Genomic DNA, 26115 nt, shown 5'->3' on the forward strand with positions numbered 1-26115 from the left:
ACCATTCAGCTGCTCCTTCTGACTTCCCTTTAGCTAACTGCCTCAATTTATATATGCTCAGTCTGACTTTTTGGGTTTTTTCCCCTCTTAAGCAAGCTGAACTTGACTAAAAATTACAGAGTACACCTTCTGTAATTAGCAGACCCTAAGTAAAATATTATTTATCCTCCTACAGTTTATCGAACTGCTTCTTCCTAGAAGCACTCACTTAAGCATCTAGAATTTTGATCTTTGCATTCTGCACCAATACGATCTTAACTCAGACTGCATGGGAATAACCCAATTTCTTTTTACAACTACTTTTTCTGCATGTTTCCCCCAAGAGTAATTGTAGTGGGTGAGGGAGATGATGTGAGTGAAATAGGACATTATTGTTTAGGCTGATGCTGGTATAACTTGAATAAAGTAGAAAACCTCATCATTCATTTAATGTTATGAACTTCTATAACACTTTTTAGAACTCAGAAGGGTTTTTTTAGAATATCTTTTATAGATAATATGACATTATGAATAGCACATTAAGCAGCCCATTGACATCTGCCAGCTGCCACTCAGTCTTTACCTTGAGCATGGACATTACATGGAAAATAACAGCTGAGTGTTATTTACAAAAATAAACTGTTTTCCATAGAAAAAGAAGTTTTTCAAAGAAACAAGAACAGTATATTAAGAAATTCATACAAATCTTGAGTCATTATTTAAAGTTTTAAAACGCAACATGTTGGGAGCAAAAAAGTGTCAGCAGATTTGTATTTTGGCAACTTCAAGAAAAAACACGCATAACAAATTGTGCAAGGAGAAACGAGAGCTAGAACACATGGAGTATATGCCTGGATTTGCTCATTAAGTTTCCGTAAAATAATAAAAACAGAAAGAATATCCAATCCCACAGCATGGTTTATAATCCTTTACTGCCCAATCATAGATCAAACCCAATATTTAGTTTTGGAGGAAAAAAACTGTTCAGCTGCTTACTTTCAGCTGTCTTGTGCTCGAGTACGCAATGAAATTTTTAATAGGAACCTTTCTTTTTTAAATGTAATTTTCACCACTGGTGCAGAGACCTCCTTGCCTCTTCCTTCATGGTGCAATGTCTTCTCATTTACAACCCATTGTTCTTTCTCATTTTACATTGCAAGCTGATGAGATGCATTCAGTTTCGGTCATATACCTTTTGACAGCACAGTCCTACAACTGAACATCCTATTCTAAAATAATGATTAACAGAATGTGTCACAGCAATCAAGAGCTTAGCAGGACTGAAACAGGCAAGCCATTACTATGAAAAAGCAGAGCAAAAAACTTTATAACACATTGAATGCAAACACTTACATCCTCCACTAATTTACTGTACTACAGAAGAATGTCTTTTTCTGGATGTGAACTGGCAGTATGTTTGAAACATTTTGTGCTAGTCACTGTCCACTAGTAAATTATGAAAAATATTTATATTGTTTAAATGATGTCCCAATATGGTTTAAATGATGTCCCAACAAAAAGAAGGCAAATACATATTTGAATCCTCTGTGTTTCTACATTCAGTACAGTTCATTCAGTAAACTGAATTTCCATGGGTGATGGAATAAATGAAGTGCCATTTGTCTGTGAAGGGATGAACTTGCACAGAAGTCCTTTCCTTGCTGGATATTCCTTCTACCTTTCCTTCTGGATATTCCTTCTACCTTTCCTTGCTGGATACAATTTTCAATACTGCTATTCCTCTATCAAACTTGATTGAAAATAACCAAAGAGCTCAAAAATAAGGTAACAGTTCCCACTTGCAAAAGCCTCTTCCATAGGAAACACAAGCTGAAAAAAAGAAAACATGCTGCTAAGTAGACAAATAGCAAGATTTTTCACAAATATATACATAAATATATACATCTGAGTATTCCTTATTGATCAAAACATTACCACTGATATACTATTAAATGAAATTATGGCTACAAAAGTGTTACAAATATAGAACTATAAATACATTACCTAAAGATCTATTGACTAAAAAAATCCTGAAAAGATATGTCTTATTTGTGCTTTAATAAGAGGTTAAACTGAGACACAAGAAAGGGAAAAGCAAAAATGCTAACTAACTCTAATGCCTATTACAACATGGTAGTATGCAATATTGATTCTAGTCTGAGACAGTACTGTAATTACATTTTCCTACTGGACACCTAGAAAAGAAAAAATAAGTGTTCTCTGACCCTGGATATTAGTTTTATTGTTCTAGTCTAAATACAGAAATAGAAAACGTGTCACATGGACATTAAACTATGACAGGACAATCCAATGAGGAGATTACTTATATTATTCAATTTAAAATGGCAGGCTGGAAAACAGGAATTTATCCTATTAGTGGAAACTGAAATAAGTCAAAATGCACGCTCAAGTTTTTTCAAATGAAGAGGGAGACTTCTCAGAAGGCAATTCTCTCTTTCACATTAAAAAACTGTACATACAAGAACTCTGACTTATTGACAGCTTGACTGAGATACAATGGAATCAGACAAACATTATTGTTAACTCACATTGAGGCAACCAATTCAAGAGGCACAGGTTAACAAGCTGACCTCACCAGGATTCCCTAGCTCCTGGGAAGTCCAATTTCCCACTACAGTCTGTCACATAGTACTCATGTTATCTGAAACTGAGATTCAGAAATGTACCCCCACACACAGTGTCAGTAAACAAGAAATGTTTTTCAAGCTACACCTCTACTGAAGATCAAAATAACGACATTTCCATACCTCAGGTAAACCTTGACAGATTAACTGTTGAACAGAACAAAAACCAATATCCACCATACTAAATAAAGCAAGGTATTGCCCTTACAGTGTTACAGTGTTTCAAAAATCTCATCTCCAATATGCTTTCATTTGTGTTCTGCTCACATGAATGCTCTGTCACTCATGAAGGAAATGTTCCTCTTCATCTTTTTGGTATAGTTTTGGGGCTTTGTTTATTTGGTTTTTTTTCCCTTTGAAGCTATGAAGTGAGTATTCTGTGTACAATGCACCTTTAAACAGAAACCTAAAAATTAGCTTACAGGCTACCTGGTCACAAAAACGAGCATGACCAAAACACCATACTGTTTGAAGACCTCAGAGAAACTGCATGCTCCAAGTAATTTTCAATTTCTTGATTGGATTTGAATCAGTACACTACCTCCACCAGAATTACTAACACATTAAACCTGCTGCTAGGAAGGAGCTTGCCAAAAAATATGTATTCCCTATAATTATGCAGAATTCCAATACTTACAGAGAGATGATTTTATTACATGTATAGAAAAGAATGCTTTGCAAAACTGGTATATCTATTTCAAAAGAAAGAGCCCTTTTTTACTCACAGCAGATCCCCACTAATTAAACCTTAAAAATGTAATGCTGCTTTATAGGTCAAATTTCTTTAGGAAGTTTCGTTGTTTTTTAATCATGCAATTCTTGCTACACACATATTCACTGCACTCATTCATTAAATACAGAATCCTAATTTTGTAAGTGAAGACTGCAGAGACCTAAGGATTTCTTACCTACATTTTGTTAATGTAAAAAATAAGCAAGCTTGGTGAAGTCAGTCCCCTTTGTGCTCCATTTTCCAAATGTGTTAACAGCACACTTGAATTACCTATATCCAGATAATAGGAAGCTCATAGGAAAACAGCATAGAAAGAACATAAGAATACTCTAGTCCACCAGAAAATGTTATGGCTCGTGATTTGAAATATTTAGGTTTGTACCAGTTTTTCTTCTTGTATTAGTACTAATCTGTAGAATGGAAATACTCAGCTACTCTGTTTCCTAAGTGCAATATAAGACTATAACAAAACATTTTCTATGTTCAGTTTGCAGTGAATGTAGCTGAGTGATAGAGATCTTGGGTTAAAATACAGCTTATCTGAACTAACAGGTTTATAAAAACTTGTGCTCATCTTATTAAGGCAAATTCAATGAACATTAAATGTACAGAGTATCCTCAAACACTTCAGGATCCTGACATTCTGGGAAAACACAGAGTTACCCAAGAGTAGGTCAGTATTTACAGAATCCTGAAGAGTTTTCCTCTTAAGACTTGCCCCTTACAATCATTGTGCTCAAATGAAATACATTTTCTTGACAAACTGAAACCAGTATCAAAATAGGCAGATTTAGCATAGAGATCAGATACTGTGTTACACAGAAAAATTGATAACAAATTTCCAAATCACAGGCTGCAACTTCTAACGGCCACTACAGTGTTAAACATTAAACAGTCTCTGAAAGTTCTGCCTAATTAAGTGGGACATGAATTTCCTTGAGGAAGTCTTTAGTATTTCTTCTGCTGTGTGAATCTGTTATATGGACAGATGTATAGACTAATATTAAAAAAGGGAGAGATTATGCTGCTGAAGCTTTTTTCTGCTAAGTTTTTTTTTTAACTATACAGATTAAATAATTACTTTTCCATTAGTTCTCTTTTGATCTCCACAAAGAACATCATTACTTTGTAGACTTTCTTCACTCCAATCCAGAATTTTTGAGTACAAGATTACTTATAAGAAAGTGCTTCTGTCCTTTCTTAAAATAGGTTCTGAGTGGGAGCACATGCCATCATGATGCTGTAACTCATCAGGAAATTATGATGCAGTACCATCTTATTCTAAAGGCACTTGCTAGCTAAGATATGGACAAGGTCACATCAACACTTTTTATATTTTTCAGGACTATTTTCCTTATCAGATTAAAAGAAGTCCAGCAAACAAGCAAAAACACAGTATGTTTTTTCAAGAAGAAACAAACAAACATAAACCCACCACCAACAAAAAACCCCAACAAAACAAAACAAAAAAGCCCAAGCAAACAACGACCAAAAAAGCCCCACCAAAACACAAAACCAAAAAACCTGACACCAATCACTTGGAGTAACTTCAATTTTGATTTTGCATACAACAATTGCTACCAAAAAAATTAAGATGGAAAATGATAATTGTGAAAATACTAAGTGTACATAATTTTAAAATGCCGTGAACTACCATGGAATTACTTATCTAGGAAGGCAAACTAAGGGGAGGAGAATTGATTTCAAATATTTTTTCTTTCTTCTTTTTTTAATCATATGGCATGTCAACAAGGTTGTGGGGAAGACTGGTGGGAAGAGCAACCCAACATTTTTTTCCTACTTGATACAATCTTAAAGTATACCCAAATAATTTTTATGAGAAGACACTGAAGAAGACTGCATCAGAGAAGCCATGCAAGAAAAATCTTAAGTAAAGCAGGCAGTTAGTTATTTCAATTTTCTTAAAGAAAAAAATTTTTATTATTATTTAACTTAAACAACTGAAAGGAAATCTAATTGTCCAGCAGCTTTACTCCTTCAGATGTGTTACTAAATCATTCAGGCTGGGTGGCCCCAGAACTTTCTAACTGTTAAGATATTTTTACTTAAATGGCAACAAAACACAGTGTTCCTTGCTATTACCATATCCAAATACTTGATAAGCATGATGTTTTCTCATCATCTCACTGTCTGAACACTTGGCAGCGTGTAATAAAAGTATTTTTGCATATAAGCAAAATTCAGGCCCTCAAGTCCTATACAAAGTAATCCAACAAACACCACAGGATTTCCCTAGAAAAAGAGATGATAAATGCAGTTAATTTTTCTAGTGGAAACTTTAATAGAAGGCTGAAGCTGCACCAAGCCACGCTCGGAGGCTCATTCACGTGCAAGGTAACACAGAGGTGACACCTGAGGCAGCAAACACACCCCTGGGAAAGGCACATGGTTAAAGGGGCTGTGGAACAGCACTGCAAGGTGCACAGGGCTCTGCCAGTGGCTTGGGACCACCAATGCACAGCTTCTCCTGTAGATACATACTGGATTACAGAGACTACCACAGAGGCAAGGAACTTGGCTTTAATTCCCTGTTAGCATATGGAGATTCAAACCCATGCATTTATTTCCCAGAAGAGCACTTTAATTAGGAAACTAAATGGATGGATAGTAACAAGCTTCTTGTCTGCTAAAGCTAGGTAACTACCCAGCTAAGAATTAAAATGCTATGGCATCTGGACAATTAGCAAGGATCACACTGTAGCCTAATAACCAGGGTGCTCAACTGGGAGAGAAGACCTAGATTCTAGTCCATGCTCCATGGACTATTTCTGTTTGTTACTTGCCCTTTAACAGGAGAAGCAAACTCTATGACAGTTCAAAATGCAAATATCTGAACCCTGTTCTCCTTCCTCCCACTGCATGCTCCAAACTACTAAAGTTTAAGACACTGAAGCATCACCACATCGATGTCTCTCTTTGGATCTAGCCTACAAAGTGTTACAGATACCTGGTTTTGATTGAATATTTCTCTCTCTCTTCAGAAATACAAGATTTCATAGAATTTGGGCATCCTTCCAGCCATGAAGCTTTTTTTAATTTCACAAGTGTGTAACTAGGGATATAGCTCCTAATAGCACTGCTCCACAGAGAGAATAAATGCAATGCATTCCATTTTACAGAATATTTAAAGCTGCTTCTACTTTTAATACAGCATTCCCTGGAGCAACCAAAATATCTCCAAATTACTGGATCAACACAATATTCTCTGCTTAGGGAACACACAAACTCTAGTAAATCCATCTCACAAGTCTAAAACAATGACTTAGCACCCTCCTCTGCCCCTGACATCCATTATCACACTATATGTTAACGCTAGCCACCTTCTTGTGTCAACTGCAGCTTTTCTTCCTTTTTTTTTTTTTTGCAACTTGCATCTTTTGGATCATGTACTATTTTTTTGTTTGTCTTCATTCAAAAATCTTCAGCCCACCCTTAAGACACACAAAAAAGGCAATGTTCACATAATGTTGAACAATATGATAAATCAATTGTTAAATGTTTGTTCATTTTTTAAGAAACTGTTACATACTTTCAAGTACCACATTAAGTTAAAACTACTGGAGCTTCTTTGACTTCCCATCTCAAATTCTTATCCCTGGAGCAAGAACAGATGCAGCCAGAAGTAAACACTCAGATGTAAGAGGAAGGCAAAATGTATTATTCCATGTATGTAATTTCCAGTAGACTACTAGTGCTTCAGTAAATTAAGAGGTTTGCAAACCTTAATTACCAAAGGAATACATAATTATTACTTTTAGAGTATTCTTTTTAAATATCATGTCTTCCCTTTAGTTTAATGACTGCATTTTAGACCTCATCCAGATAGGTAATGCTTTGGTAATATTAATATGACAGACAGTGAGGGAAAATCCAAAGCTTATTGACCCTCTTAGAGCAAAGTATACAACGAAAATATACATTATGAAATTCAAATGTACAGATTAACTTCTCTGAATTAGCTAATTTGAACAGACTAGTGAGTTCATATGGGCATTCATTTAAATCAGAGTAGACAAATTGAGCAGAATTTTAGCTATTCAGCTAACAAATGCTATACAAAAATATTCAGTTAAAAAAACAAGGAACTAAAAAGAATAAATCCAAGAACAAAGCTCTGCCCATGTAATGCTTTCAACACATCTTTTCCTGGTTACCCGATGTGAAAAGGCTTAGTAAGGAACTATATTCAAGCACAGAACAATCCTAAAAAACATTCTCTTTCAAAACAGAAAACAGAAATAAAAGTATCAGATGTGTTTTAGGAGCATCTTTCAGCTGCTAAATTTTGGTTTTATAAATGATATGTAGGCCTTTGATACAGAGACTGTTATATACATATTTAATAAATAACATCTCATGTAATACTCAAATTGACTGTGTCCTCTGGGGATGTCTTAACTCTTATATTACATTATACTAGTTCTCCTGAAATTCTTAAATAACCAATGAGTGGTTTTTAGCTTTTAAGATATATTTTAGAAGTCAGACTAGAGTAGCCAAAGTTAATTATGAGTGAGTCCAAGCTAATACAAGAATCCAAGTTTATTTCAGCACTTTGCACATCAGTTGAATACTGGCTCCTGTCCCCAGAGATGTAAAAACTCTTTTTTTTTACTATGTAGTCTATGTAGCACATAAGTTTCACGATTACCTCTTTACCTGAGCATTTGCAAAGTACTTACGTAAAAGTAAGTAATAAAGTAATAAAAGAAACCTGCATAATATATAAATAAGTAATGTATTTTGGCAGAAAGAAACTTCATGCACAGTGAATAATGTTATCAGTCACAACCTAGCATCTGAAATTGCATTTAATATAGAATAAATCACAGAACCATATCAAGCTGTGAAGTACTGTGAGCTTTAAATATCTGTAAACCACATCCTTACTCAAATATTCACATTTGGGCACTTAATGAAAGGATTTTCTTCAATTACATTCACTTACAAAATTTTAAAAAACTAGTTTGTATCTTAAGATGTATCATCCATGCACGGTCATTGGCATAAGATAGTTGTGTAACAGACCAGGGGAACATTGTAAACATATTATATTGACTCAAATGGAACTCACAGTTAGAATGTATACTTTTTTTTCCTTATGAAGGAAACTCCTTGAAAGTATAGAAGCTGAATTTCCATTTCTGAATCCATTGAAGGGACAAGAAAAGGAGATGAATCACCAAAGCTTTTTCAGCAACTACAAACAGCTCATACATGAGAGAAGTAAAAATGCTACTCATCAATTGTAGAAAAGCCAACAATGTAAACAGACAAAAAACGTTTATAAAAATCTTTCTTCATCCTAGAGGATGTGTACCAGATGGCAAAGCCATACAGTAGGGCATTGCTTCCTTGCACTGATCTACAAAATGCCTGCATTCCTGAACATAGGGGGCAGACAGATTTGCAGAACAAGCTATAAAATTTCTTAGTGTAGCTTTTTGTCTGGTAGAAGGCCACATACAAAGGAAAATTAGACTTTTATAACTGTCTGGCTAACAGGTAGAAAAAAAATTCAGCAGAACACAGACACCAGCCTAACAAAAACTTTCTACCAGATGACTGGCTTGGTAAATGGACAGCAGTGGATATGGTCTGGCTTGATATCAGTAGGGCACACACCTTTCCCTCACTTATTAAACTGCCTTTATCTCAACTGGTAAGTTTCCACACCTTTGCTTTTCTAATTCTGTCCCTCCTCCTGCCTGGGGACAGTGAGTAAGCCTCTGGGTAGGGCTCAGCTGCTGCACAGGGTCAACCCACCACAATATTCTTTAGGGATTTCTTTCAATTGCTTCCTTTGTACAGCATTAAAGCAGTACATTCTCCAGATATATCCTCCCGGACAACAGACTATTAAAAAGACCACTGGCTACAAAATGAAAGAAACACAGAGAAAAAAAGCCTTGAAAGAAACAACCATGGTCAAAAGTGGTAATATTTACAAGCAATTATAGACAGAAAACACATTCTTCTCATAGCTATTCTAATACAGGAAAGATGGACCATGGGAAAAGCCTTTCACAGAGCTGCCTATGAAGTCATTCAGGAATGTGAGGCAAAGTGGAAGAAATGCCTTGTTATCTGTCAGATTTAAGGAAAAAAAAGTAAGAAAGAAAGGAAAAAACAAAGGTAATTACGACTGTTGACCTGATAATGAAATCCTGAGATTCCAGGAGATGTCAATTCAAAGCAGGTACAAATTAAAAAGTTGCAAGAAAAGAACCACTTTACATTTAGTAGAAATTCTGTAAGAAAACCCTCAATCTAGTTGCATTCAAGAGGTTGACTTTTTCATCTAACACCAAAAATAATCTGAATTAGATATATGATGTATTTGATCAACAAACTCTGCATCAAGACACATTCAAAAAAAAAACAAAACAAAACAAAAAAAAAACCTGCTGAGAAAGATTTTAGTATAGCTTGTCATGTTACAGGCAACAAAAGATTTTACAGTCTGTCCCAAAGGAAGTATGCCTTTGTCAATTCACAAAAGAATAAAACTTGCACTAGAACAGAAATAAAAGTCTTTGCAATGCAAAAAATAGCAGAAAAGCACTAAAAAGCCATTTCCAGTATTTAGCCAGCATAATCTACACCAAATACAAAGATGAAAAGTCAGAAATGGAAGAAAATGACAGCAAAGGAATCTGTTGGCCTCACATCTTTATCTTCCATTGTTTTTAAAGAAGAGCTAAGGTTTCTAATACTTTCTTTTGTTGCAGTCATTAAGAAAGTAGTAACATCTTGCTCCATGGTGAGGATATTAAGGGGGAAAAAGAATGGCTGAAACTCTTCACCTTTTTACAAACTTTTCCTTTTTTTTATCAGTTGTAATAAGAGCTGTAACTAAATTCTGAAACCAAAACAAATATCCAGTAATTCTATATAGGGTAATAAAGAAAAGTAATGAAAATAAACAAAATCTGATGGTCTCCTGAAGGAAGATGAGACATTAGTAACGCAGGAGCAGATTCACAGATCAACCAGACATCACCAGAAGTAGCACAGTTACTTCAAAACCAGGAAGCCAATCACTTCACACCCCAAAAAAAGAAAAATATCCTACAGACACACAAACAGAACATGCTTCTGTGAGCATGACTAAGTGAATGACTAGCAATTGAGTTTTGGAGCATTGTATGTAGCCTCAGGTCACTGACTGAAACTGAAATCAGCGGCCAATGGGTGGGGCACAACGCTACCAACTGTAATCGTATCCATGCAATCTTTCCAAAAATGTAACTTCTGATTTTGATAAAAGTGAACTACATTAAAAACAAAAGTTTTGAAGGCCTGGCAGCGGTATGCTCCCCAAATACATGGGCCACTAATGTCTTGGCAAAAGATCAGTTTTTCTCATGCATTATTAGCAAAAGCAAAAAAATCCTACTTTCTTTACACTGGCAGCAACTTGTTCCCTTCTCTACTGTGTGGGCACAAGCATTTACTCAGAGTAAACTGAAAGAAATTCACTGAAAGCTGGCTTGGCAAAATACTATCATCTGGATCAGTTCACATTTTGTTCACCATACATAGGAATAATTTTGCTGGGATAAATGAGAACTCATGGACAGATGAGAGCTCGAGGTGGGAATAATTTCACTATTGGTACAATGGAGTAAAAAACAAATTCATTAAGAATTGCTAAAAGATTCAAAACTTTTCAGCTTTGAATAAGGCTCAGTGAGGAACTTTTAAGAAAAGGCTATTGGGATTATGAACATCTGGGATATTTAGTTTATTACTCTACTCGTCTCATAAAACCAATTTGCTAATTTTGCTCTTGTTAAGCTTTTTCTAGTGAACAGGATGCTTGCACATACCTACAGATGCATAATCCTTAAGCACACAAATGTTTTCCCTGTTGAGCTTGTCTGCTGTCCATTAACAGCCACCACACCTCATTTGTATAACCCTGGTTTCTATATTATATTTGCTAGAAGCTGTCCTTTATAATACTGTTTCAATTTTACATAATGTGGTTATCAATTCCTTCTATAGTTTCTTTTTCTCACACTTCCTGTAAAATTCCATTTTTATTATTAATCTCTAATTTTTTTTCCTAGCCAAACTGTACTTTAATGTTATGATTGCCTTTACAGTGACTTCAGCATTTCAGTATTTTCTGCTATTTCAAAAAATCACACTTCCACTATAGATGTACCTTAATATTGAAGATGTTACTCACATTTGCAATTTACAAAACTCAGTTTAGCTAGCTACCTTTATGTCAAAACACGGCTTTTCAACACCAAAATCATGGTCTGTACATAATTAGTAGCCATGGAGACCATGAAAACACATAATATTAGACAAATGCATGGACCAGCAGGCTTCTGAGCTGCACTTAAAGACTTAAATAACTGCACATGGTCCACTGACCACAATTATACAATTAAATTATCTATCCTCATCTTCACCCCCAACCCTCTCCCATTTTAAGGGGGATTCTTGATATTTACCAAGAATCTCAAAGCCTGACTTACCTAAACAGCTGATGCCTTTGACTGGCTGGTCCAGTTGCCTCCATCAATCACAAGGGTAACAGCCCACTCAAGAAAAAGGTCATGACTCTGTTCACATCAGCAAGAAGATATGCAGGGCAGAAACAAATTACATGATGATCTTGCATGCAGATGTTTTAAGTACTTGGTATACAGACTGATGAAGAACAGAAGAAAAAAAAGCCAGTAGCACATTATCTGCCATTTAGTACATACCAGGCCAGCAGCCTCAAAGTTAGCATAACAGCTAGACTGAGCTAGAGATAGGCTCAGAAAACTATACTGAGTGCAAGTAAGATGAGGTTGAAGAAGAAGATTGAATGGTGCCAAAGAAACCCCTCAAGTAAAAGGGAAATCAGAACTGACAAAAGTGTGTCACTTTTATTTTTTAAAAAATTACTGACGTACACTATCATAAATGTTTATGTGGGTATGTATATTAATTACATGTATATAGTCTTCAAATTAGTTGTGTCAGGCAAACTGTAGTCAATATAATAAGTTAGAAAAACTAATGTTAGAAATTTTAACTATTAAAAAATTAATACCTTCATAAATTGACCTTTCACACCTGATAATGTGTAACATAGTGTTCACCTTTTCCCAAATTTAACACTGCAGGAATCTAATGTTCAGCATTTCTAGTTACTCACCATGCAAGTTCTCAGATGTTCAGCTCTTTGCTAAGCATAAATGCCTAACACAGACTTCATATTCTCCTACTTCTACATGAATCAAATATCTTTACATACAAAATGGAAAAATGTATCTTGAATTACCCTCTCCTCAAAAAAATTTCCTGTAACAGGCGAATCCTTCTCTTTCCTCACCATGTTTTTTTACTGGTTATTACTGAGCAGAGGCAGTGTCTTTGCTTGTCCATGAGCACAAGCTAGTAAATACCACCAAGAGGACACCTGGCCTGACAAAGCAATATCTGCATGGAAGGAGGCAACACAGCCAAATAAAGGAGTGTCAAGGCTGCCTTCCCAATTTATGCAAGTGAACATAATTACAAACATGATTACATCTGTTTGAGCTGTGTTGAGAAAACAGAAGTCCTATCTCCCACTTTTTCCTATCCTACCTGTACAATCCAGCTCCTCCCTCAAACTGGCACTCCTGAGGTCCCTTGCCGAGTTGATTCAGTCTGTTCCGGCAGCAGCAAACTAATTCCTCAAAAGAAGAGCAGTTTTTCCACTAGGTTAGCCAGTTAAATTTGTTTTGCACAGAGGAAAGAAATGGAAATGGCAGGATAGAAGTAAAACAGAACAGAATTGAAAAAAAAAAATTACAATAGAGGTAAAAAATTGCCAGCCTTGTTCACCATTCACCTACAGGAGCAGAAGTCTGCAGAGCTCTGTGCTGAACCAGATCACACAACTGATTCAGCTCAAGAAGATCTGGTGGGTTTTTTTTGGCAGGGTAATTTTCAGCTGTTTCACTTCCCTGTCTGCACAGCCACACAACAGGTTATGCCAGCACAGCATGGCATGGCAGTGAACAAGAAAAGTGATGATAGAATCATACCCAAGATTAAACCTGGACAGAGTCCTGTTGGGTTCCAAAGCAGTGGCCACTTACAGCAGACTGCCTGGTATACCAGAAGAAAATTCTCTCAGTAACTCACCTTGAGACGTAGTGAATGCAGGAAGATAAAATCCCTGAAAAGGTGCTGCATGTACTTTCCTAACAGACAAGTCAGATACAGGGTACAAGGAGGGCATGTTCAAACTAAGGATTAATTTAAATATGCTTTTTCTGTCATTTCCTTAGCTATAGCTTTTATAAAAATTTGCAATTCTATTACTAGTTTTGGACATTTGAAATACTTCTACATACTACTGAACCTTGTGCTATCTTAAGAGTCATTTCAAGGCTAGTTAACAAAAGACATCTCAATTTCTCTAGAGTATCCAAATATTCAAAGGTTCTGCCCTCACCCACATCACCTTCACAAAATGCACAAGAGCAGTTCAAGAGCCAGTGTCTTCCTGGTCACCTCCCATTTCTAGGAAGCTCCCCTTATTGCTACCTAGGGGAAGACCCCTCTGGCACGCACAAGAATTTTAAGAGGCACACACAACCCTGTGGAGGCAAAAAACAACAGTGTGTCTGTAGTAGTTTTTTGTGGTCCAAAAATGTGGCTTTTAACCAGTGTCCCAAGAGTCCCCAGTCATCACACTTGGTTCACACTGCAGTGAAGAATCAAAGTATGAATGTGGAATTCACTTTGGACAAAACTAAATGAGATGCACTCCACAAGTGCACCTACTGCACTCCAACAGTTACTGAGGTCACTCCATGGGTTCTGAGCTATTGTGAGGCAAAATACACTCAGCAGTCTGCAGGAGAAACCCCCAGTACTAGGGTCTGTTTCTCTAAAGCAGCAGCCCTTGATATCAAAGATTTTACTTACATTGAATGAAATCACAAATTAACCTACTAAATTACAGTCAAAAGACTTACATAGGTACAGAACAAAATATTTTTTAATTGTGTACTTATCATTGAAGAATTGAGAGAGTACCTAATTATCCAAATATAGGGAATTTCTACATCTGAGGGGTTGTTTTCTTCAATGCCTGCTGGTTGGAATGTCAGCATCTAGGGGGTATTAGAGTTTAAATTTGTACTTAGAAGGAATTAGAATATGTATTTTACTATCACCTCAAATGGCTCCAGGCTGATGTTTTCCCAACATCTAAAACACTGAAAAAGCTCTTGAATGTGGCCTAATCATTAGCTGCTTTCTAGATGCTAATAAGATCTCAAGCATTCATTTTAAAGTAGTTTTCCTCAGCATACTTTTCATATGCACAGCTGAATTTACTTTCTGGAGGCTGAAGCAAAGGTAGAACATTTTTAGCGGGTGTTTGTTCGGTGCAAAAAAGGTTCCTAGGACTCATCTGAATGTGAAGACCTGCTAAAATTATTCTGGGGTGTACTAAAAGCTGCTACTATTCTGGTAAGAAATACTGAAAATTATTACTACTTCACATCTAAAATCTCCCTTATGATTTGATGAGTCCTCACAGCAACTTAAACTTAACAATAATGGAATACAAGACATGCTATCAAGGAATTAAAAGATTTTTCTAATATTAAAGATAATCCATGATGTCCCAGTTTAATGCTATACAGAAATTTGCCTCAGATGGCTTTTCCAGAAAGATGTTCTGTTCATCAAAGCACACACAGAAAGTCTACTTGAACCCTTTTCTGACATAACAATGGTGAAATGACAACTAGTATTTTCTCTAATTCTCTTTGATCAACTGCCAAGCCAAAGAGAAAAGTCATGTACTGGAACCATTGTGCATAAACTAGAGCTATACCCTTTGGAATAAAGAAATAGGAACAGGCAGGTGAGCTTCCTTGAAGCTTAACAATCACAGGAAATTCTTCATCAGTTGCTTTTTTTCATCAGCTTTTAACATGAACTTTAGAGTTTCCATTTTGATTTTTGATGCTCAGGAAAAAAACCTGAGTTTCACTCAGATAAGAAGGTCCTGCACACTGGAGACATTGGTAACAGCTTTAATTCTTACCATGCTGGAATTTAACTGCAAGATCAGACCTTAAGGCTTCACAGCTTACCTTCCTACTGTGGAACAGAGCACATTCCTAAAAAATAGGTATCAGAATAACATTAGGTTCTGAAACATCAGATTCTGGAACAAACATACCCAGCTTGAACCACATACATTTCACTAATATGACCACTCCCAAATTTTTAAAGCTCTGTGCCTTGCCTTCTTTCCAAAGAATTATGTCATACAGCACTACCCTGTAGTCACATTTACTTGAAAAAGTTAAGAGGTTTCTCTCAAAAGTCTCCAAACCCTCCTCAGTCTCCTGGTTTATTCTACATATCTTTTACTGGCTTCTTCTTTTCTTTATTTTGTTACCTTAATGCCATGATACATGTCCACATGACCAGAAGGGTTTGGAATCTCTTGCAATAGAAGGTTAGGAGGGAAAGAAATTCCCCCTGCAGCCTTTTCAGTCTGCTTGATTACAGCACTCATTAAAAAAGCCTAGCATCAAGTACATTTTACTAAAACCAGAAGTACTCAGATTTAGATTGAGCTAAATTCTAGTTTTGAAGTATTAAATTTTGAAGTATCAAATCAGTGCACCAGCAATGATGAAGTTTTAATCAGCAGGAGTTACACACATAGGAACACCTGTTGCAACTTCATCTCAGCATCCCTGGAGCTTTGTGTGTATTATCTACAGAAACACTTTGTCCCTGTACTCTCTGTTAAAGGTGTTTTACAACTTTTTTCCTCACTAGGCTTAATTTAAAGCATATTTCTTCAAGGAAGTTGATTTTAAGAACCCTTGATTTGCTGTAGGCTTATTTAATTCATGCCTTGAATATTCATACAACTAACACGAGAAATTTTGCTAAGAAAGAGGAAAGGAGAACTACATTTTCCCTTTAATCTTTTGGGTTGGTTTGGTTTTTTTTTGCTTTTTTTTTCCTGGAAACAAGCATTTTTCTCAGCAGATATGTACTTACTTTAGGCATCTTGCTGCTTTCTCCCAGTTTTTTTCCAAGGTGAAGTTTCTAACAGGGAATCCACAGTAAGCCTTTGGTTTCTCACCATTTACACTGCTATGCCACTACTCTACACCATATGAAAGAGTCATGTCAGTAGGAAACTGTGTCATATCTGCTTGAATACCTGGAAATCTTCTTCTTCCAGAAACTTACTGCCACTCACACTTTCCCAGGACAGGATTTGTGAGTACCTAGTAGAAGGATACATACCTGCTCAACAAATCTCTTTGGCAGTCTGATTTGTCTTCCTGATCCCATGAGAATTGTTTTAAGAAGGGTAAGAAATAGCAGTGTAGAAGTGTGCTGGTTTGCAGAATTTCTAACTAGTACTATATTCAATGCTTCTTCAAGAATTACTGGATTAAGACTTTACAGACTTCACCTCACATCTTGCTATCAGTTTCTTCCTAAGTGGCCCATCTCATGGCACCAAAAGCAGCTTGATAAGAATAAAGGGAATTTCTTTTTTTTAAGGACAAGCATCATTTGTAGAGATTCTAGAAGCCTTTCCATTCCGAGTCAGATCTGCAAGACACTTTACTGCAATTCATTTTAATTCCCAAATAATGTGTTTTATTTTTCATCCATACAACTTCCCATAAAATGATTCTGAATAAACAACTAACTTCCTAGATTTCAGTATGCATTTAAATCCCTTCCAGCATACATCTAAAAAAAAAAGAAAAGCACCTATAATCCCACCTCCCAAAAATTCCAAACTATAATACATGGAAAAAAACCCACAAAAAACACAAACCCAAATAAAACCACACCGTATAATTTAACATATACTTTAATTCCTACTTCCCAGTTTTAGATCTCAAAAGTCACATACAATAGCCAGTAAAACCAACAAAATACATGCATAAAAGATTTTTTTTAAAGGAAAAATATTCCACATAAATTCCCTACAATATGCAGGACAATGAAGAAAACTAACAATTTCATAACCATATAGTAAGTACTAAAAGCACACAAAAATTTTATAGTTCAAATCCCAAGTGTATTCTGCTTCTTTACGTTCTTCACTTGAGTAAGTGATATAATTGAATCAGAAAAGGAAGAAATAAAAATATGTATTTCTATACTTGTGATTGTAAGTGCATATGCAATTCTTAATATATTTACTTATTTTATAGATCTACTTACACAATCTGTATGATGAATACATAATGAAATGTCAGAATCCGTATGTAATTATTAAGATTACTGTTCTACCTAATATATATAAAGCTAAATTAATGTTGAGTCAGTTCTTGAAGGTCATGGTATATATCAAAAAACATTTTACTGCTCAAAAATAGCTTTTGCTATACATAGCTATTCCCCAACTATTCAAATCAGACAGTGGAAGTCTTGTTGTTTATTTCATAGTATAGGGAACAGAAAATGCATTTTATTCCTTACATCATTCACCCACATTGTAACTGTAGGATAGAGCCCTGTTTTGCAGGATATTGCAAAATTTACACAGAGGATTATTCTTAAAGGTTTATGCTAATTTTTTTCCACTTGACAAGTTAGGCATAAAATAGGCCTCAGTAAATTAGTTTGAAACAAAACAAGTAAACAAAACATCAAATACAAGTCTCTTACTTGCAAAATGAAATTTTCTAAAATAACTGCCTAATTAGGTCTATTTTTCCCAAGCACTTTTTATGCAATTACTGTTCTTTTTAAATTTTAAATTATTTTTTTCATTTGTTTTGTGATAAGATAAAACAGCCAAAGGCTATGCTCTTTTTTTATTAATTAAAAACATCCCACAGGAAAAAGGCTGCTACCTGCTCTTTTCCTTTATGGTTATTACCCTCCAGTTCTTCAAGGAGACCTTTTCCAGGCATTCTGTTAAACTTTCAAGAAGAATTCTGTCATACACAACACTACAAATTATAAGGCCATGTCTGTGCAAGAGGGGGAGAGTTGCATAGCGCATCTACACATATGAACAGAATGTAAATGATTTCTTTTCCTTAATTCACACTTCAAGACATTATAAATATCTAACAAGAACTAAAATTTGTTCTCATTTTTAGTTATCATGCCCTCTTGTTGCATAAGAATCTCACAAATTGCAGACAACAGAATCTATTCTTGCTTACCTACAAAAAATTCCAGACAGCTATGGCTAAATCAACAATAAAGGTGGAATTCTGTGTGTATATCAGAATTTTGTATGCTAGACTCTCCAAAACACAGCCTGGTGATCACATACTCTGTTACTGTCCAATTAACAAAGCCAGCAGACCAACTAAAGGTTATCCCAGAACTAAGCTGGTCCTCATGAAATTCACAATCAGTAATTTTTAAGGTAAATAACATGGAAAGTTTTCCTGCAGGACTGGAAAAGGCGACAAATATAAATGTAGAAAAGCAAATGAAAACATGCTGTAATGGGTATGCTCTGTGCTGCTAAATATGAACCACAGACATGGAGCGTGGGTGAAGATGGAAGTCTTTCAACTGTATTTGGATAAGTAAACTCCAAATCAAGAAACACTGAGTACACAAGACTTCTTACCCCTGATATATAAAAACACATAATTCTCCAAATTAATGCCCACTTCTTATGCAAGTAGGTATCATTTCCCAACTATCCATGTATGACTTCATCTCTTTCTTTAGGTGCTTTTACTTTCAGTGTTTCTACTTCCCATTCAAAAGAAAGAATACTACAGCTAGCAAGTTACATTTCAAGTACAAGAGTCCACTGTATCAGAGAGATTTCAGCCACCTATTTTTGTTCCATGCCATACACTAAAAAATGGTGGGGCGGGGGGGGAGGGGGGGGGGGGGAAGCAAGGACTTTCTTCCTCTAAGTTTAAAAGGTAAAGCACAGTTAGACTACAAAAAGGAAATGAGGTGATTTTACTGATCATGTTCACAAGATTAAGCTCATCATCCTACCCATATAAAGTCAAAAAGAAAAATGTACAGCTACCAATGGCAAACAGGGAGGAGATCTCCTAGTTTCTATGGATAAACTCAACATTAGGACAGTCTTACAGGTGAGAAAGATGAAAATCAATGTTACTCTGAATCCAGAGTGTTTAATGGAAGCACAGTGTTTCTCTAACTAAGGCTCCCAGGAGAAGGTACTGCCTTTAATCTATGTTTTGAAGATAAGTGCCCAATAAGGTATAATTCTGGACAGAAGTCAGATCACAAACAAAAAGTAAGCAACCTCAATTTACACAATTAGGGCAACTTGATGATAACTCCTAGGAAACCTAGTGTCAGTCCTCCTCCTCCTGCAAGCACCTCTGTAAGAAAGTTTCCCACTAATTCCAAAGCATGAACAGAGCCACCATCACTAAGAGACTTTGCAACTTGCATGCTATTAATGAACAGTTAGAGGAAAGTCATGAGAAGGTACCTCATAAAATAAGAAAGAGGCAAATGTCTTCAGTTGGGAAACAGACAGCCTATACATTTCCAAAACAGTCTGACCAACATATAGTGACACCCTAAGTATTTTGTCACATTCCTCAAAGATAATTATTACAAAACATTCATATCTCTGAACTTCAGATCTGCCCAGGCAACCTCTTTGGTTGCAGTTGTCACGTAGATAAGGGTCTCACCATCTCAGAAGAAAGCTTGCTTCAAAGTGATACATTCAGACACAATGTCCACGCTCAGAGTCATTTCAACCAACGAAGGAGTCTCAGACACAAAGGCAAGGCTGTAATCTTCCTCACTACAGGGTTACCTGGACATCAAGGTCTGAGTCACACATTCAGAAACATTTGTCTGCTTTACTGTGTAGGTTATGGCCACAGCTATCATTGAAAATGTTTTAATCTTTACACAGAGGAAGAAAGGAAGAACAATGTATCTGAAGAGAAATTTGCCTAAACTCCTTACTCCCTTTATGAAAGGGAAAGGCTGTACCACATCGAAAGCAATACTGAACACAATAAAACTGGCCTGAAAAAAAGTTAGCCTGAAAGTTTTTTCCTAAACAAGGAAGAAACAATACAAAATGAGGAGCAAAGACAAAATGATGTTTACGTCTGGTGAGGACTTTCTCACAGACCTGCCTCAAAAGCAGACAACCTGAATGAAGAGTTATTAGTCAACCCAAAATCTGACAAATTTTTATCACCAATATTCTGAAAAAACCAAACATGTAACAAAACCTTGAGTTTTGGCCAGCTACATTAAATGCTTACTGGAGAGAAAACAAAAAGAGAAGCAAATAAGATGATGGGGATGGAGAGGAAAAAAGCATAAAATAGGAACAACCAGAGAGAACCAGAGCATGTTTTTTTCCATTGAGCCAGTGGAGATGGCAACATCATTCAGAACTCTCTGGATGGTTCCAGTCAAGGGTCTGCTTTAGTCACTGACAAAACAAGAAAGGTCACAGATTATATAACTGTTACCAATGCCACCACCAGTGAAGGATGACCTAATATTGATTCAACCTTGGCCAGAGCACACAATTTCTCCTCTTTTCTAGCCAACTTCAATATTACAAAATTCTGTACTTGGTACACCAGGTCCAGCAGCCTGGCACCACTGGTAACTGATTAACAACTGTTCTGTTAGAGATATCCCAAACATGAAAGGCTTGCAAGGGGCAGCCAGAGTAATTCTGTACCTGCACTTTGCTAAGGAAGCACTGATGCACAACAGTACACACAAAACATCCATAGAATCCAGCCTTTACTGTAAATGTGGAGATCTCTCCTCTTTTTCATTTATCTACTCCACATTTCTTCTTTCTCCATGACTGTTTTATTTTTAAAAGAAGATATCCAGAACACTTAAATGACAAAGCTTTGGACGTTGTTTGTCCAACTCTGTTATTCCATCACAAAAATCTCCCAATCTGACATTTGGCATTACAGCCCTTTTAAAATGCATTTTACCATAAAAGTAAACTCACAACATAATACTGAAGCTCTATTAGTAGCTCATGTGCTTGCACTACATATCAAAGGTAGCAGAGGGAAAACCTAGGTTTGGAACCTAAGTGAGCAATATCTTTAATCTGAACACTTCATTAAACCCTGGTGCTGAATATGACACTTTCACGGTTCCACTCTTCACTAATTAGAAAACTTACTGAAATGATAACACACAAAAATTAGAATTCATATTTCTATCCACAAACCAGTGATGCTTCCTATGTGCATAAGACATAACCCTGTATTTCTCAAGTTTCACAGTTTTGTAATCAGTCAGTTGTATTTTTCCTCCTGTTTCAGTAAAGAAGTCTAACTCTACAACTTTCCATACAGAGACTCAAAAATAAGCATGAGTGTCATCTTCAACTCCATAGATGCTGTACACACCAAAGTATTTTTCCTGATTTCAGGAAGACAGTTCTTTCATGCTGAGAAAACGTCCTAATTATGGATTTTGTTCTTATCATTGACTCTTAACTAAAAGACCTCCACAGCTAGGGAATAAGAGAAATTAGCAAGTAATTTCTGTAAAAAAAGCCCAAGGTGCTACATTCTGCATAAATCTGCATTTGAACACAGTTACTTTAGTAAACAAAAACCAAGATTTCTATTTCTCTAATCCGCTATACCTGTGTAAATTTGCCACAAGTGAAAAAGTACACATTTGTTTCTAGATGAAACTAGCGAGACATACACAATCACAGAGGTCTACCAAGCAAAACTAAATACAATAACTTAAAACAGTGCAATGAAACTCAGCCTTGTGACAAACATTACTCACTCTCAATATTCTCTGGAGCCATGTGCATCAGTCTCTACACATAAGAATAACAATGTGCCCAAATAATTTTTATATGTCCTCATTTAAAAATAAACACACAACTTTACACCAAATTAATTCAACAGTTACTCCTTCATAAATAAATTTAAATTTCATCTGAGTATGACCATAAGGTGCAGTACTGATTATTTTCTAAACTGAGCATACCAAGTCTAACAGGAGCATAAATCTGTATGCCTGTGCTGATAAGACCACAAGTATATACTGCTAAGAAAACAAACATATGCCTATGATCTTAATTAGAAAAGCTAATGGAGTCATGTTATGATCATGTTAATGATCTAATTTCTGATCACTAAGCTGTTCTAAATGTTAAAAAAAATAGTCCACATACCTAACCTTTTCATTTCTACACTTATTCCTCCATACAACAGCATGTATTATTAGTTCATTTCTATGAGAAAAAGTCAGAAGAGTACATTTTTAATTTGTCTTTTCATAGCTGAAACAGCAGAAATAGCAGAAACAGCAGAAACAGCTAGGGGGTCCAAATCCCCGAAAGTACAAATATTCTCTTTCCAGGTTAAAGGAGATGCTGGAGCAGAAAATAATATTTTATTTCAGGTTTACAAACACACACAAAAAGGGGGCTAGGAAAATTGTAAGAAACCAAGGCGTCCCCTTTCAAAATAAAAATAATTATTTGCAAAAATTGTTAGCCTGAAATTCAAAACAACCACATTAAGGTAAAAAATCTAAAACTGTTCTGTTTGGTTATGCCTCTTGGATTTCCTCTAAAAAAACATACTAAAATTAGGCCAGAAGCTCTTCTCAATGAAATTACAAATTATGATACAAAGTTAAAAGAGTTTAACAATGATCAAACAGGATTTACGGTACAAAATAAGTGTATTCTGAAAGACTATTTGAACCTATTGAGAGACTAAATAGTTATTTTAGTTATTATAACACCATATGTGCCTGGTAGTGCATTCTGGGAACACTTACATGTGAAAATTATTACAAGTCTGATCAAAAGAAAATAATAATCCACGTTACACACCATGAAGTTGCACAAAATACACAAAGAAAAATATGCATTCTGCTTGCACTCCCTTCCCACTTTAACTTTTACAGTAATAGGTAGTGGCACACGTCCTATCCTTCAGGAACAAAGGGAACAAACCCCCCCATGTGACTTTTGCATCTGGTCCAACACGCTCTACCCATATTAAGGATCTGACTGCCTGGAATTTACAAGCACGCTGAGGATTTCCACTTGCATGTACCATGCTTTTCTAGCGGTTTATCGTCACCATCACCTTGCGGCCGAGCGCTTCCCGGGAAGGGAAGGAGGGGAAGGGCTCCAGCCTGGCTGCCGGCAGCGGGATCAGCACCGGGCACAGGAACAGCGCCGGGGGCTGCCGCGGGCTCCGAACGCGCCGCTCGGGTCAAACACCGCTAGCGGGAATAAACAACTTCAGGGTTAACTCCAGGCCTCCTCGGCCGTCAGCGTCCCCTCTCTCACTCCAAGCATCCTCCTACTCCTGAGCGAGCTCACAACGCCGCTTTCCACGAACAATCATGTCTTCCCAGGCTCCCGCTGAAACCTACGGAGCTTGACGCCTAAAAATTTCGCCGGTCTCTCTCGCCCCTTCCTCGCACAGAAGCGGCGCTGACGCCCGTGTACAGCGGAACCCCTCGGGGCTCCGCTTCTGGGCGCGCCGCCCGCTGCGCCGAGCTCCGCGGGGCTCCGGGATACGCCGAGACCCCGGCCCAGGAGCCCCCGGCCCGTCACACCCGCACCGGCTCCGGGAGCCCGTCTGTGCAGCCACCGCAGGTCATGTGCCAGGGTTTATTAAAGGATCATCCGTGCGCTATGAGCGGCAGCATCATAAATGCCCTCCTCCCCCTCCCCACAGAGAGCACACAGGCACAGGCATCCCCACCCACCCCCTCCCGATCCCCAAAGTAAAGGCCAGGGAGGGGGAGGGAAAGGAGCCATCCCAAAGGAGCTGCCGTGCGGAGCGTGCCCAGCTCGGGCATTCCCGCGGCCGGGAGCTGAGGCCGCCTCCCGCCCGGGGAAGGCAGGCCCGGCACCTGCCGGCCCGCAGCCTGCGCCGGCCGCGGGCTCCCTTCTCCTGCGCCTTCGCGCTGCCGGCACCGCCGCGCTCGGAGGAAGCCCGGCCGCGTCCCGGCCCCTCCGCCCCTCCGGCGTTCGCCCACCCGCGCACTCCGTCCCCTTCGCGCGGGTTATCCCCGGGTCAGTCCCCGTGGCTGCGACGCCCGCCCGCCTGCGGCAGCGCTGCCCAGCGCCGGCCGGCCCCGCTCACGCCGTCCGCCGGCGGCCGGAGCACCGCCCCCACGCCCCGACCCCGGCTCCGGGCTTCGGGTACCGCACGCACGGCGGAGGGGCGCTCCCTGCGCAGCGGCGGCGGCGCCGCCACGGGAGAGACGGGCGGCCGGCGGGGCACCCCGCGGGGCGGCCTGAGGCGCGCACCGACCCGCGGCCGCCCCCCGCGCGTCCCCAGCGCCGTGCCCGGCGCGGCCCGATACCTGTGAGGACGCCGACGCGGATCTGGTGGTCGTGGTTCGTCAGGATCATCCCCTCCGACGCCATGTTCGCGGCGCAGGACCGCACTGCCGGGGGGGGGGGGGGGAGGCGGCGCGGGAGCGGCGCGGGCGCAGAGTGGGCGGGGCCGGGGTGGCGGGGCGGGGATGAGGGGCGGGGCCGGGGCGGGGGCGGGGCCTGGGCTACGACGGCGCCGGGGGGGTGCGAGACTAGCGCGGTGCGCGCGGCGCAGGCAGCACCAATCCAGCGCCGAGAACCCAGCCCGAGCCTGGGCATCCCTGATTGCAGGCGCTGGCAGGTTCATTCCCGAGACTTCGGAAAAAGGGAATAGACAGATAGCAAGGGTGGTCATCATCCCTGCTCTTGGGTAGCGTGACACCACAGAGGCACAGATTCAATTTGGCTGGAAAAGACCTCTGTGATCGTCAGCTATGAGCAGCCTTGCCGAGCAGAGCACGGCCCTGACACCACATCCAGTCCTCTGTCAAACACCTCCAGGGACGTGGCTGCACCTCCTCCCTGCGCAGCCCGCTGCCACGGCTAATCTCCGTCTCTGTGAAAAACCTCTTCCTGGCGTCCAGCCGGAGCCTCCCCTGCTGCAGCTTCAGACTGACAGACTGACAGACCCTTGTCCTGTCGCTGGCTGCCCGGAGATGAGGCCGACCCGCACCCGGCTGCGCCTCCTTTCAGGTGGCTCTGGACAGCGAGGAGGTCACCCCTGAGCTCCTGTTCTCCAGGCTGGAAATAAAGACATACATTATTTCCCCCCACCAATTTCCTCAGCAGGGCTCAGCAGGATTGTTTTTTTTTACCTTTCCAGGCCTCTTCTCTCACCTGTGAGTTCTTCCCCTTTACTCTGAGACTAAAGCTGTTGTTACACAACAAAGCAACAGTTGTTTTGACAAAGTGACTTACTGTCATCTTTTTTTGTCTAAGTTATGTTACACTGGATACTCTCAGGAAGCAAACATTAAAACTCGTTTTGAATAAATATGTGGGCAAACGTCTTCTACATTGATTAGCACCATCACCAACTACAAATGATAACCCATTGTCAAAATTCAAGTCCCCTGACTTCTGCAGATCTTTATATTTTTGGGTATTCCTCTTGCATCTTCAATGCTATCTTACTAATAGCAGACTCTGTATTAGTCTCCTTTTGACTGCCTACTAACAAGCAATTATTGAAAGCATGTGTAATTTGTATGTACCTAAATGAACCACTTCAGTTTTCTCCTTAGCATATCACTTTCTTCGATGAACGGCTAGCACAAAAAAAAAAAAAAAAAAAAAAAAGAAAGAAAGAAAGAAAGGACTGAAGAAATATCCTCTGTCTATGGGGAAGTCACACTAGTAGCACTTTGGTGGGGTGTGCAGCAGCACAC

The 26115-nt window shown here is 38.6% G+C and overlaps 1 protein-coding gene across 19 annotated transcripts in view; it reads right to left on the reverse strand.

Annotated features, from left to right (window-relative positions):
• Window positions 1-24812, reverse strand: part of GPHN (gephyrin) — a 270748-nt gene extending 245936 nt beyond the window's left edge. For all 19 annotated transcript variants that reach the window (XM_054276499.1, XM_054276497.1, XM_054276495.1 and 16 more), the window contains exon 1: window positions 24715-24812. In XM_054276499.1, coding sequence (XP_054132474.1) covers window positions 24715-24778 — 64 coding nt within the window. In that variant the 5' untranslated portion in view covers window positions 24779-24812. The remainder of the gene's footprint in view (window positions 1-24714) is intronic.
• Window positions 24813-26115: the final 1303 nt, after the last annotated feature.

This window comes from Melozone crissalis, unplaced genomic scaffold (assembly GCF_028551555.1).
Source record: "Melozone crissalis strain CALT ecotype California unplaced genomic scaffold, PUWL_Pcris_2 ptg000018l_1, whole genome shotgun sequence".
Lineage (NCBI taxonomy): Eukaryota > Metazoa > Chordata > Aves > Passeriformes > Passerellidae > Melozone > Melozone crissalis.